Raw genomic sequence first — 14,949 nt, forward strand, 5'->3', positions numbered from 1 at the left:
TCTCCCCTTCCGATCGTTTTCAGAGGTAACAGTATCGTAAACTTTAAACCCGACACCCGCCCCAACCCGTCCACGGGCGTCCAGGTCATCATCCAATCAGCTCCTGACACAGGGGAGCATCGCTGCCCCCTGGGCTGACCGCTGGGGCTAGGTAGCTGGCGGGCGAGCGGGCCGGGCCGGCGGGCGGCAGCGGCGGCGGCGGTACTGGAAAGGGAGAGTGAGCCGCCAGCCCGTGCTCCGATGATCGTCGTATAAAATGAAAGCGGCACAGGCATGGGCATCGTATTCGCCGCCTAGAGTCGGAGCTCGACACACCTCAGGTAGGTGCTCCGAGCTGTGCCGTCCCCGTGTGCTGCGTGTGTGTGCCCGCCGCCCGCCGACCGACCGACCGACGCTGGAGCCACGGCGTGCCGAGAGCGACTCGGTGGGCCCCAGGACTCGTGGTGCGCGCCCGACATACCGTGCGGATACAGTGCTGTGCTGGCGGCGGCCTATACAGTGCCACGGACACATAATGGAGCGGACCGCGGTGCCTCGAAAGGCTCTAAGAGTTACAGTGGATCAGTGCTCGGAAAATGAAGTGCTGCCGAGGAGAGAAGTCCGAGCGAGGCTCACCGACTTTGTGCTCCCGTTACCTTCCAAAGCAAAACAAAAGATATTGGCATTTTTTGGCGATGTAGCCATTTCAGACTTTACATAAAGTTTTGCTAGTAAAATACTTTTATACTTAAGTAAGCTAGAGAGAAAAATACAATCTTTGGATAATTCTGTAATATTTTATCCCGAAAACCCTAGAGAGAAAAATGCAATCATTGGATAATTCTGTAATATTTTATCCCGAAAAAACTTAAACCTGAAACGTCAATGTAAACTATATTCTCAATATCTCTGGAGATGTCTCACATTCTCAGTTGATCAGATTCAGTCTCACGTTCTCAGTTTGTCCGGGCCAGTCTCATTTTCTCGGTCTGTCTGAGCTCGCCTCACGTTCTCAGTTTGTCTCACGTGGTCCGAGCACGTGCGCTCTGTGTAGCGGCGTCAGACTGATCAACAGTGGCCGATCAGTCAGGGTCGGCGTTCCACACCGCTCCGCGTCCGTCGTGCCGCCGCCGCCGCCGCCAGCACCGTCCATCACCCTACAATCGCTCACTGACCACCCAACTGCAATTCAATGAATCTGCTCGGTGTATGATCGCCGAAACAACAGACTTTATATAATAATTCGGTTCATATTTTTCATTGTTTCATCTTGCACTTTATTAAATGTTTCTTAAATTTTGGATATAATGGTGTTCCCTTCCCTGGCTGCAAAAGGGATCCTACTTTTTCATAAAGCAAAAACTAATATGAAAGCAAATGCCTTTGTCATTTGTGTGTCACTGTAAATTCGGTACTTGGGCTTGAACACAATGCCTCCAATTTGACACGGTAGAAAATGAAACTGTAATTGTCAATTTTAGCTGACTCATGGTAAAGTTCAGTTGTCAAGGAATGACTTGCATTTATTCAGAGAAATGTAATAGAAGCGTAGTTGTGCTATAATTGCAAAGTGAGGTGATAAGCATTTCCAACTATTCTTACCAATATACCTACTCATTATTTTACACAAATAGACCTCGCCTAAATTTGCTGCTTATCGTACTTTGTTAAGAATCTTCCTCTATTACATTTACCGACAGTCGTCACCATTTGTTACGCACCTCTTACAGTCAACATGACAACATGATCGCAAATTTACCCATTAGATCTGTCACTTCTTGACACGTGGATGAATACGGCGTCTGATTAGCATATTTCTGACCTGATCGCCGGGCGATCTCCGCCCATGAATAATTCAAATGGTTCAATCGCTCATTTCATACCATCTCGATTCTAAGCAGTCTCCATCGGAGAACAATGTCCATACTGGTGATTCGCCTGTCTAGTTTCCAAGTAAAGAGTACGTTATTTGGAACAAATATGGTTGCACGCAGTGCAGTGCATCAAACCTAATTCACATGCTAAAGATTTGAATACGTCTCTCATCCATCTTTCACCACTCACAGGACTAGAAATAACTGTGCTGGAAAAAGAAAATTGTGGTCTAAATTATTCAAGCTTTAGTGTGGTAGAGTTTGGACATTCTTCAATTTATCGACTTGTCATAAGAGTATGCCTCATTATTGTGGTTAAAACCTCGTGTAAAAGTGATGGACTCATCCACATGTTTCTATTACTGAGCCTTACGCAGCAATCCAGCGGCGGCCCGTGGAATTGCCAGTGCAGTGTCGAGTTTATCTGGTCAGTGGTGAAACCACGCGCCAGGGGGCCGCCTCCGGTACCCCACGCTGTTTTCTAGAGCTTAATCATTTTCTTGTGGCACCATCTCATTGTGAACATTCATTGTTAGCTAATCCATACGAAAACAAGATAGCAAAACATAACATAAATTAGCTTGCGATGTTTTTCACGGTGGAAACTGGTTGTGACAGCCCTGGCAGGGTTCCAATGGCAGGGCGCCTTCTTTTGGCACAACGGTTATAAAAAGGCGCTGCTTTTACAGAGCTAGCGTTAATTAAATGCACCTGCTCTTGCGATGATGAGTCAGCGATTGCACTCAGTACTTTGAAAGTATGCACGCAACTGCTCGAGCGTTGTTGATTTTGCAGTAAAGACTAACTATGGTATCTTCGATTGCTTGTTGTAGGAAAACGTCAAGCAAATGGACGTTATAAAAAGTCTATTATCCGTCAATAAATTATATTTCATGGCTTTAATCCGCTCACCAAAGTCCCCTTCAAATGAATATTTATCAATCGCATAAACCAGCAAAACTCTGCCGCTGTTCTACTGGATCACGCTAGCTTCTTGTTTCCCGTTGAAGTCACTGGAACGCTTCTTGTATCTCCGTTGCACTCACTCCACTTCTGCCTAGAATCCCGCCAAAAGAAAAACATGCACCAACAAACATGCAATTAGCGATATACATATAGTCAATAATATCATAGCCATTCATATTATCTAGATCATATGGTTCTCACTTTCTCACAAAGATCCAATCTTCCGCCGGTTCCGCGTTATTTCCCGGTATTCCCGGTAGCCCGAGGCCGGTCAACGAAACTGAAACTGGTCCGCCTGGGTCCCAGGCCGCTCTCGCCGGTCGCCGACGGGGTTCGTTACGTGGCACTTCATGGAGAGTGAGTGAGACCGGCCCGGCCGGCCGCCGGCACCGACTCCAAATCGAGTCATTAGAGCCGCTTTCCCGGCGTCTGGCCGGCAGCGCTCCCGGCCGTCGGAGTCCACTCGGTCGGGTGTTACCGGGAGCCCCGGGCCGGCAGCCTCCGACCGCTCCCGTTTTCCACCTGGGCGCGGCCGTCCGCTCCGCATGCAGGAGAAAGGGCACGCGCGTCTGGCCCGAGATCTGGGCAGATGCCGAACGGTGCCTACTGGCTGCGTACGCCGCCGGAACGAGCCAGCACAAAAAGCTGGCCTCAGTCACGCACGGCCGCCGACTGCTCAACTGGAACGCCGTGATGTTCCTGAGTTGTCTGAGATGGGCTCAAAACTTTCTGAAATTCTCCAAACACTGGAGCCGCCACTCTCGGATGACTGCCCTGTGAGAATCGTGTGATTTCCTTTCCCAGAGGTTTCGGATCGCCCGACCGCCGGGTCTTAATTGAGTATCACTCTGAGAAGGCAACCACTTTGTGGTTGGAGCTTCCATCGGATTCTTCCCAGCTCCGCCCTATGGAAGATTCCTCTGGGAGAGAGCTGTCTGGGATGAGGTGATGGGGACACTTCCATGCTCTTATTCTCCCCGCATTTCATACGGAAATTGTGAGCAGAACTAAGACGCTGACGCCGTGTCTATTCTGACGTCTCTATCTCATCGAGCTGACCCTCTATGGGCCGAGAAAGCAGCCCAGTTATGCAAAACGGCTTGGAAGAGTTAATCAACCTCATCAGGTGATTACCCCATCGGAGCAGATTAATTGGAGCGCGCGTGAAAACGGCAGTTTTCCAATCACCTCTCGTTCTTTATTATAGCACCAAAACACATCAATTGGTTGCCCAGCCTCTCGGTAAAAAGTGACAAATTTCCACAGGGTGTGCAGTAATGGCAGGTCGTTAATTCGGTCCACCCGACACCGAGGCTGAGTCTCCCCGCGGGAGCCGGTTATCTCCTATCAGCACCTCGGTCAGCGCCGGTCCTAAAGCAGCGGGGAGCGGCTACGGCTCTCTCACGAGCTCACCTCGCTCCAGTCTCGGAGCGTTCTCTGTGGACCTCATCTGGCCGCGCCCCACACGGCGCTCGTGAGAGCCGTCAGCTGCTCCCTGGCGCTGCTCCTCAGGAGCCGGCTAAAGAGAGCAGCTCTGTGCTGGTCTCGTCATCCCACTCTATGCTAACTGGGCTTGTTGCGAGGTGACAGTGACGCTCAGAGGCTGTCGTTTTTCGTCATGGCGTACAGCCACAGTCATTGGTCGGCCAAGGGCACCTTTTCCAGAGCTGTGACCAAACGGTGCTCGGTGCGAGCGCCGGTTTGCGGTCGGCTGGCCGCACCCCGGTCTTACTGTCCCCGGACGCAACTGTCTCGCTGTTTGATTAACTGGGTAACTCGCTGTTTCGCCAAACGCCGCGGCGAGTGTGACGCAACCGGGGAAGGGCCTGCGCCGGCCAACTTTCCGCTATGTGAAGCTGAGCTGTAACCGGCATACCGGCCTTTCAAAACGTCACAGCTGCCAGCTCCACGCCGGCCACGGCGAGCAGGCCTTTTGAGCTTCAGTTTTCACTCTGGCTATTTGCCAGTTTCACGGTGCGTTGCAGGCTTCCTGATTCTCCTTTTATACTCTCCACACTGAACACCAGATTCGTGACATTCGCATGGGAATTACGAATGGCCATCAGCTCTCGGCTCTATTCACAGCGGCCGGTAGCCGCCCGGCGTGACTGAGGGCCCGGTGAGTCGGCGACTTTTCCCGTGTCGGACTCGTGTCGGCGCGTGTCCAGTCGGTGACATCGCGAGCTGAGAGCCGGGGTGTCCGCGCCACATGACACCGGTGGATGCAGCGGTGATAAGGGCGGCACCTCACGAACTCCGGTCCGGGGAGGGCGAAAACAGCACCGTCATACAACGCTTAGAATTGGTGTTTGCATTGTAACGAGAGTCTCACCCGAGTGATTGGCCTGTTACAGCAAAATTTTTAGTTTTCTTTGTAGGGGATTTAAAATGTTTCCCAGATCACTTTCAGCAAGTAATTTAAAGATATTAAAGCGTGTTCTTTACGTTTACGATAAAACTGGTTTCAATCTATCGTTGGAACTTCAAAGCAAACAGCATAACGCTTCTGTAAGCATTTCATAATGCAGTTATCTTCTGACAAAAAGCAGGGATGGTCTCATGATCACAGGACACCGCAGCGCCGCAGCTGTTGTTTTTATGGCCGTTTTCTGGACGTTTCTGGTCATTGTCGGTGACAGTTTCGACACTGGCGTCGGCGGCTGCCATTGTTATATGGCTGCTCAGCAGACCGCCAGCGAAAGGCACGATGTGTCTGTGTGCGCGGAGCGCTCACTCGAGACTGTGTTAATGGTGCAGTGTGGCAGCGCGCCGGCACGCGTCCAAAACCGCCCGGTCATGGGCCCCCACTGGATACTTATTGCACGCCTATTGTCGACACGCAACCTCGCCGACAATGACTATGTGCACCGACTATTTGGAGCTGAGCTGGTTTACGCTGAGGTAATCATCATTTCAGGCGGAATTCCATTAGTGTTATCCGTTTGTTTTCATGTTGAGCCGGTCGCGATCGCAATGTTTGGCTCGCTTCCAGACCGGACGGACGCTAAAGGTCGCTTTCATTTCTGAGGAGAGGAGAGCTGTCGGTCGGCCGGTTCCTCGCCTGCATTCACGTCAGATCACTTTCACACCGGCTGCCGTTCGTCTTCCTTATATGTCATTGCAGGTCCAACGGTGAATTGGCACAGCTCCAATTGAAAGTCACAGTCTTGGTCATCACTTGCACTGAGGATTAGCTATTGCGGGGATATAAATAATGACGTAATGCTTAATTTCACTTCCTATGGGTAAAGGTGAATGATTGATCCCACCCTGTGGCCACACTTTATCTTCATAAGCCGCATTCCTCATCCTCGCCTCTCTCCGCCTCCTCCTCTCTCTCTCTCCGCCACCATGGCCTGCCCTGCGGGGTGATCGACTTTCTTCGGCAGTTCGCGGCGCCTTTGACCGGACACTTTCGCTGCCACCAGCTGAAGTTTGCCCTGGGGAGGTCGGTTCGTGCTGGCCTCTCCTGGCCCACTGCCAACCTCCCCTCCCCTCTCCCCATCCCTGACGGTCCCCCAGCATGACCCGGAACCGGCGCAGGGTGCCGTGGGCGTCCGCTGTCCAATCTCGGTCGCCCACCTCTAGCTCTGGTGTGCGCATCACTCAGTGCGGGGCCCCCAGTGGCTCCGTCACAGTGGGGGCCTCTCGGATATATTTTCATTCGATTGGCAGCCCTCACACGGTTACATAATGCACAAGGGGCGCCGCCGGTGCAGGCGACACCATCGGGTGCCTAATTCAATTCCGAGCTCGGTACGATGTCACCTGCCGCCCTGTCGGTAATCGGTCGGTAATGCGCCGGACGTGTTCGGCCGGTCCAGACCGGGTGACGTCACAGACCAGTGACGTCACTGCCCGTCACCGGTGTGACGGAAGGTGGCGGGCGGTCACACACGGATAATGTCTGTTTGTTGGCCGGCGTGGTTGCGGTAGGTCTGCGGTGCGCCCCGAGGCCGCGCGCTGCCGCCCGGCGCCGCGCCGGTCCAATACACCACCGCCCGTCATGGACCGGTCGGCATGAGCTCACCCAGCCGCCTTTCGCCGGGCCCCCGGGCTGATCGACGTGCCCGCGGGGTACTATCAATCACCCGCAGCAGCCCAGCTGGTCGGCGGCTCCCGATTTCTCCCGCACAAAAGTATAGCCCGTAAACCACCAGATAGAGTTTCAAAGGGTTCAGACCAAATATGGGAGCACAGGAATCATGATGTTTAAGATTACTTATCATCAAATAATCAAAATGCGTTTCTTGCTGAGTCATTAGTGCTTCGCTGCTAGTGCTGTTTCATAACCGATCAAAAATGTCATCATCTCAGCCTGCCCGACCATTTGTCGCTTTCGTATTTCGGCATCTTCCCATTGTCTAATGATGATATGATCAGGCCGGCGGCTTTCGTTTTCCTCTGGACCCGCTCTCGCTCAGTGTTTCTCCATCAGCCTCGTTATCTGGCTGTTTCACTTCCTTTTCGGCCGGCTGTCGGGCGCAGCCATGCGAGCCGAGAGGCCGGCAGGCGCCAGTCACGCTCCTCGGCACTGAGTGTCTCATGCTGTCTCCGGGCGGCAGTGTCTCCGTCTCCGTCTGTCGCTCCACCGCGCCACATCTGACGGCGTCTCTCTCCCTCCACAGACATGCTGCGAAACGCTCTACTGCTGGCTCTGGTGGCCGTCTGGGTGGCCAGCGGCGACCCCGACCCCAAGCCCGAGGCCAAGCCCGAGGCGCGCCGCGGCCGCCGGCCAGCTCTGCGCGCCGGCTACGGCGCCCCGGCCCTGTCCCCGTCCTACGGCCCGCCGGCCCCCAGCTACGGCCCGCCGGCGCCCACCTATGGCGCCCCGGCGCCCGTCTACGGCGCCCCGCCGGCGCCCAGCTACGGCCCGCCCGCCGTCGAGAAGCCCGTCTGCTACGCCAAGACCCAGTTCAAGACCACCTGGGGCAAGATGACGCAGTACAAGACCCACTGGGCCACCGAGAACCAGGTGATCCCGTACACCATGTACAAGTACGTCACCGAGACCCTGTACTGGCCGACCACCGTCACCGAGTGGAAGGAGATCATCAAGACCCTGCCGTACAAGCTGCTCACCGAGACCCAGGTGGTCTACAAGACCAAGGCTCTGGTGGAGAAGCACCCCGACTACACCAACACCGAGTATGTGTGGCACACGCACAACTACATGGACCACCACACCGTCACCAAGCACATCACCAAGTACGCCACCAAGACCAACTACTACACCGACACCGTCACCGAGTACGTCAAGAAGCCCGAGTACCACACCGAGACCCAGACCGAGTACGAGACCAAGTACCACACCAAGAAGGTCCAGGAGCCCTACTATGAGACCGTCTACGTGAGTATTACTCCCCTCACTCTAGAGCGATAATTTTCAGTACCAGTTGAATTAATGCGAATTCTAGAACGGTTCCGGGATGAAACGGATAAATTGCAGCTGATGATTTAATGCAATCCGATTTAAACGGACACTTCAGTAATCTAACCACAAAGCCAACACATTGCGCAACTTCTTTTCAAGCTTGCAAGCAATAGGCTTATGCGTAACGAGGTGTCTTAGCCCATCACTGGGAGACCAGTTCCGTGACCGACTGTTTCACTCTGCCCGTTCTATTTCTCAGAAAACCGTGAAGAAGCCCCAGCCGATGTACGTGACTGAGTACGCCACCAAGCACCAGTACCAGACGGTGTACGCCACGCACACGCAGCACGAGTACCACACCGTCACCAAGTGCCCGAGCACCAGCTACGGTCCGCCCTCCTACTAAAACTGCCGCAGGTCAGTAACTTGGGCTTCATGGTCCACGAAATATGTGCCAGCACACTGGAGAGCGGTCATCCCGAGTTTATAAATGTGGGCACTTTGAGCTAGATGTTAAAACGATCAATCAGCAATGCGCGGTTGATAGAAATTCTAGTCTCGGTAAATTCTGCGCGGCCCGCGCCGTTCAATCACCATTGCGGCTGCTCGGTGTCGTTTTGACACCGCGGATGTCCTCCGCCTGTCGGACGACACGCGATCTGTCGCTTAGACCGGCCTCCCGCGCCGCCATCCATCAGTGCTCGGACGTCGGTGGCGTGCCTCTGCGGTCACCGGAGGGTGATTATGTCGTTGCACGCAGCGCTCCGCGTCCGATGTCTCACTCACACGGCCGGCCGACAGGCCCGCTTTGTGGCACGAGCCGCCATGCAAATTGAGGCCCGTTTTTGTCGGCATTGGGCGCCAGCTACAGCAGCTATAGTGTTTCCTTTGCAGCACGGCGGTGTGCTCTACCACTCCTCACGCGGTGGGACAGTGCCAGTCCTGCTAAAAATTCAACACACGCCGCGGCGTGTCGGTGCCACACACGCGAGCTCGTTCGCGCTGTCAAACGGTCTGACCCGCGATGACCTCTCACCGGGAGGCTGTTATCGCCGTCGGAGGCTCGCCAGGTCGCCGGGTCACGAGCCGCCCCGCCGCGGGTCACGAGAGCGTGCCGAATGGTGCGCGGCGCCCGCTCCCGGCGCCGGCTGCGTTCCGAGCGGCCTGCTCTGGTTGCGTCAGGCGCCCGTGATCGGTGCGCTCAATGACATCAGAGGCGACGGGCGCGGGAACGCCCCGGGCTGCGCGAGCGCGCTGGTCACCGCAGTGTCCTTGCGCCGCTTTCGCTCCGTCCTTCGCTCCCGTTTTCACTTTCGGCGGGCGGGTTTCACCGGGGCGGGTCCGCGTCTGTGTTTCTCTGCCTGCGGCGTCGCCAGCTCTCCATCTGGACACGGGCCAGATCATAGCTCCCACCTCCCCTCCCCTCCCCTCTCATGGACGGCGGCCGCTCGCGGCGGCACATTAGCGCCGGGCCTGATGAAGAGCCCTGGCCGATACCGCACGCGCCGGTCCCACGCCACTCTCGGTTTCCGTTTCGGTATTACGCCATTCACGCTGAACTCGTCAGACCGGCAGCGAAGAGCAGCCCGGCAGCTCCTGTTGATTCTTTTTGCGGCGTTTCTTGCGCATTACAGAACTGGACTGGAGTAGGTGAAAGGAGTCGTCGGCACGGGCCACGAATATGGCAGCTGCTCCGTTTCGCGGCCGGCGGCCCGTCGAACACTTTCGCCCCGCCCAAAGGCACAGACAGCGGTGCTTACCTCAACGGAACCCCGCTGTGGCCCATCCGCGTGACCCAGCGGGCTGCCCGCGCCGCCTCTACAAGGTGGTCCCATCCGTCACAGCCTGATCAGAGATCGCATCAGGCGCACACCCGCGCGGCATCCCGCGCCGGTCGTGTGGCTCCGCCCTCCACATCAGCGTGTTGGTGCACTCCCCGGCGTTTTTACTCCGCCGCCCTGCTTTGAATACACCCGGGAGCCACCCGACCGGCCGCTGTTCCCACTGCACGACTCAGTGATGCCGGCAGAGACACCCCACATCTCTGAGTCGCCGTCAACTCATCCGGAACCGAGCTCAGTGACGGCCGGGCGCCGCGGCGCCTCCCCGGTGCTTCCTTGTCGCCGCTGTCTATCGGACCAGAGTCATGGCTGGCGCGCTTTAGAAACTGTCGCGTCACCATCGGCCCCACTGCGCCGCAATGGCCGTGGACGGCTACCAGAGAGCCCGGCTTTCTCCGGGCATTCACACTCGGGGCGGATGGACACGGCCGCGGACGTGGTGTCCACGACTCGTGCCGCCTCGTCCCGCTCCGACCGCACCCGAGCTGACCAGGCTCGCGGTATCGTTCGGAGCCTCCCTGAGCCCCGGGAGTCATCCGTGGTCGTCCGAGCCATTCTGACTCGTCAGGAACGTCGGTGCTAAAGCCTCGACTCGTTGGCACGCACGCACATGTCTCAAGTGACACCGTGTGAGCTTGCGTGACAGTTGAGTGACAGGTAGCCGTGTGAAGCGCTAACTGGTCATAATAGCCCGGAGAGGTGTTCAGTATGTTTGTTCACTTGATTTAGCTGCCGGAGCCGTTCGCCAACGCGTTTGTTTACAGAGTCGTTCCGTGAGTGGCTCGTAAATCCCACAACAATAGGTGTTAGTTCTCGGTAGAATCCCAGGTGGCGAGAATGAAGCGGCGGTTTTTAGCTGTGTGCTGACTGCTGACCTGTGTGCGTGTGTGTGTACAGTGCAAAGTGCAAACATATTGATGAGCTGCGGATCTCGACTGACCTGCCACCTCTCTCTGTTTCAGATCGTAGCCGACCGCGGTCGCCTGGCCCGACAGGTCGCGGTGCCTTCATCTCGGCGCCGCCGCCACTCCACCGGTGACCTGACCTGACCCGACCTGGGTCGTCGCGCCAGCCGGCCGTGCGCCGCCAGTCTTTCAGGGGACACCCGGTCCGCACTGGTCACTGCCGCTGGGTCGGAGGGTGTCCGCCGCGGCGCCCGCACCCCTGCGCCACGGCAGCGGACCCTGGACGGTGTCCCCGCCAGCGTCACACTCACCTGGTCACAAAATTACTCAACGCCTCGCCGAGACTTCGGCGGTGGCTCAAACGGGTGGCGTGCACATTTCCGGGCACGGAGTGGCGCCTGGTGGTCTCGGGCGCCCTCCTCCCTCACTGGAATGAGTGATCATTGTGTGCAAGCCAGTGCTAGAATTGTTTTAGTTATATTCACCTACATTAGCTGTTATCTGTCTCTGAGTTTTCATCCCAGTGCGATTGTTGTTGCCCCACTCCTCTGAGTGGCTGGGGACTGTTCCCGGCCGCACAGCTTTTATAAATTATTGTAATATGCATACCTGCCTGTTGTTCTTCTGTAAATACATGAGAGGATTTTGTAACAAGCTGTTTAAACGATTGTGGTGCAGCGAGATGCGTCCAATGAAACAAGCCTCAAAGGGCCTCGTTACACATCGACTTATGCCTTCACTTAACAGGAATGATTTTATTCGCCACCTAACTGGGCCGGGATGTTAAGTTTAAATTTTCCATATCACGGTTGGCTGGGCAGTGGGCAGGGTACTCTGAATCACATCCATATTTTCGATACCACTGTTCTGGTTTTCAAAATGCAAGCATTAGTCTGACAGCTCCGGAAATTTGTCTAAAATGATATAATTAGGTCTACCTCGAAGCCACTATTGTTGACATCAAAGGCTGTAAAATTTGACCTAAGGTCTACAGTTTTGATTACAGAAGGCCAAATCCGTCAAAATTAAGCTTTGTGCCGAAGAAGTTGTTTTTTACAAGAACTTTTGACCCGAAAATTAACCTGCGCCAGGCCGGTGCTCGGCGCCAACAACGCCGGACTGGGGAAGTTTGAACACCCCTCTCTAACTCGGCTTATGAGCCACGTAGCGCCACGCGGTAAGCGGTATTCGAGAGAGGGTAAAAAAAAAATCATGACGAAAGTAGTTCAGTCATTTTTTGGGTCATGTGAAAGGTCAGGTCACCAAAGGTCATCAAATGCAGATTTTCCCTATTCCACATTTTTTTTTAATCGGGGCATATCTCGGGAGCCAACAGAGCTACAGCGCCGCGGAAAAGCACATTCAATGACTTTTTAACGTTTTTGTGTGGAATACTCGTACATCTCAGATTCGACCTAAAACAAACGGTTTAGCCTCCAGAGAGCAAGAACTCTTAAAATAGCAGTTAATACGAAACATGTTTTCTGCACGTGTAATACCTTTTGACTCAATAAAGGCACATCAATTTTGACAGCATCACGTTCCTCTCGTGAAGACGCGTCGAATGACTTACAATTTTAACTTAAAATGTCATTTTGAAAAGTTGACATCAGGCCAAGGTCATGATCTGACCGGAAAAAGTTAACATCCCCCTGGTTCGGCGCGAGTTTAACGAGATTAATTTTGCAAGCATCGAGTTACCCTTGTCGATATGCGACCATTTAATTGTTTTTGTTTGTTTTGTTGGGTTAGGCCCTTTCGGTCCAATGAGACCATTTCAGAGCCGGGAGGATGATAGGATATAGCGGGAGACATTGGTCTGAGCAGGCACCCTAGTGAGTCGCCGGGGCTGAGCCCGTCCAGAGGACAGGCCACCCAGCCCCAAGGCACTCACTGCACCTGGCTACGGGGTGCGCTCCCTCGGGAGCAGCGGTGCTGCTCCAAGGGAGCAGCCCGCATGAGATAAAGTTGCCTGTCCAGCCCGGAGGGGGGTTGCGGCGTGGAGGAGAAGGATTTCAGTATCCTGAGGATAGAAGCACGGAACGGTTGCGACCATTTAATTATGATTTGACTTTAAAAGGTCAGCTTGAAACTTTGACCTAAGGGAGGGAGTTGACCGGAAACAGAGTGCGACCACAGAAGGTGACGTGGATTTGTCTAACGTGAAAGCTAGACGCTGCACGGTGTTCGCTGTGTTTCGTGGCTTAGCTGGCTTAGCTAGGCTTCGTCAGTACGATCCAGAATCCAGATAGCAGCACTGGCGGCGGGCCCTCAGCGTGGCTAGATGGCGCTGGAGAGGAGAAGCATCGGCACCTATCGGCGAACACCCACAGATGACAGAGAACGGACATAGACAAGGAATCATGCTCTAAACAAAGGAGCCCATGATCCCTCATATCTACCCAAAGAACACAGCTTTCCTTCTCCTTACGACCAAAACAACCTATTCCGAGGTCACCGGCATCCGACGGATACAATACAGGCAAAAGCTCCCACCGGATAAGCCTTCGTGCAGTCTGTTGATCGTTATTCGTTAGTTACTGTCCTGTTCGTGGTGGACCGTCTCTTGGGACGGGCTCAGTCGCGGCGGAACGGCACGGCACACCATGTCATGACGGCCGCTCAGACCATTGCCCTCTCGTAAGAGTCTTGTATCCAGCTGCCCTCCAAATGGTAACACTAACTAGACCGAAGGACCAAATCCATTGCTAAACAAAACAAATGAAAGAAACAGCTACGCAGATAGTTACTGCATTGACAGTGGTAAGATAAATAACTTTTATCTGCCAAGGATCATCATATTCATTCTGCTCACCTTCCAAGCAAAAATGCAAATAACTAATAAGTACCTACCCTTCTCTCGCCTTGGCTTCTACTTCATTATTTAAGTATTTCTCTGAAAGAGCGAAATCATTGATATATCCGGTCTCCAAATCCACAGAACTAACTCTAAGTAACTCGCCTAACTACTCGTCTCGTCTCGTCTGGAAATTACTCGTCTAAGTCCCTGATAACAGCTCTCTCGGCAGGCAGCTGTATGTAGCTGATGTGATCGTCAGTTATAGTGAACGGTCACATCATTCAGAGCACCGGGAAGGACAACTGGCACATAAGAGCATGTCTCCCCGGGCTGACCGTTTGGGTTTGTGGCTGGGTGGCCGCCGTGCTCTCGTCAACAATGTATGTACCCAATGGGATCGCCCACCGCAGCCCACCATCTGGTTTTAGCACGATGCATGACTCTCCCAGCTCCCTATCCTGCTGTCAACTCAGCAACGGCCATAAAATGAGCCCAATAGGTCGAAAGACTTCAATGCTTCAGTCTCCACTCCACTCCAGAATAGAACAACTTTAGCCAATTCTCGGAAAAATATTGTGATTGCAGGGGAACATTATGTAGGTCTGATCAGGAAGGGACAGTTGGTTTCTCTCACCAACTAAAAGTTACAACGAAGAATTATGGACATGTTGCGAATATACGCCATTATCATCAGGACAAATGTCTGCAGTTCGTATACGCCCATCAACGTAACTTTAGCCGTTGCTCACCGTATTGTATTGTATTGTATTGTATTGTATTGTATTACCTTCATGGACAATCCACGCGGGGCGTGGCGATTACAGTCCAGAGTCTGAGTCGGGCACAAACAAAAACATGCGGGGACAAGAAACACAGGCATACAGATTCAATCGCTGGACATTCGCTCTCTCTATACCTATACAAACGGACGATTCAAGACAGCACACCGCACACGGATGTCGCACCTCCTTCCTCTGACACGGGTCATCGTCGGGCGGTCGCCATCGCCGGACAGACTGCAGCCTTGGCCGCACGGGCGAATGGGGCGGGGCGCTGTTCGATGACACCGGGAGGCAGACTAGTAGCGCCGCGGCCCGGTAGCCGAATCGTCGCTTGCCAGTCTCGAGCCGCGAGCGTGGAAGGTGGAAAAGGTGGTCCTGTCGAGTGGACCTCTCTCGCGCGTCACTGTTATTCATGAAGATGGCAGCTA

At 54.2% G+C, this 14,949-nt stretch overlaps 1 protein-coding gene across 1 annotated transcript; it reads left to right on the forward strand.

Annotated features, from left to right (window-relative positions):
- The first annotated feature begins 236 nt into the window (after positions 1–236).
- LOC122365067 lies at positions 237–11,581 on the forward strand. Its single transcript, XM_043335975.1, has 4 exons — positions 237–320; positions 7,448–8,169; positions 8,453–8,610; positions 10,997–11,581. Exons 1-3 carry the CDS (start codon positions 257–259, stop codon positions 8,597–8,599), a joined length of 933 nt encoding a protein of 310 aa, XP_043191910.1. The 5' UTR covers positions 237–256; the 3' UTR covers positions 8,600–8,610; positions 10,997–11,581.
- Positions 11,582–14,949: the final 3,368 nt, after the last annotated feature.

This window comes from Amphibalanus amphitrite, unplaced genomic scaffold, assembly GCF_019059575.1.
Source record: "Amphibalanus amphitrite isolate SeventyFive unplaced genomic scaffold, NRLGWU_Aamphi_draft 000713F_arrow, whole genome shotgun sequence".
Classification (NCBI taxonomy): Eukaryota; Metazoa; Arthropoda; class Thecostraca; order Balanomorpha; family Balanidae; genus Amphibalanus; species Amphibalanus amphitrite.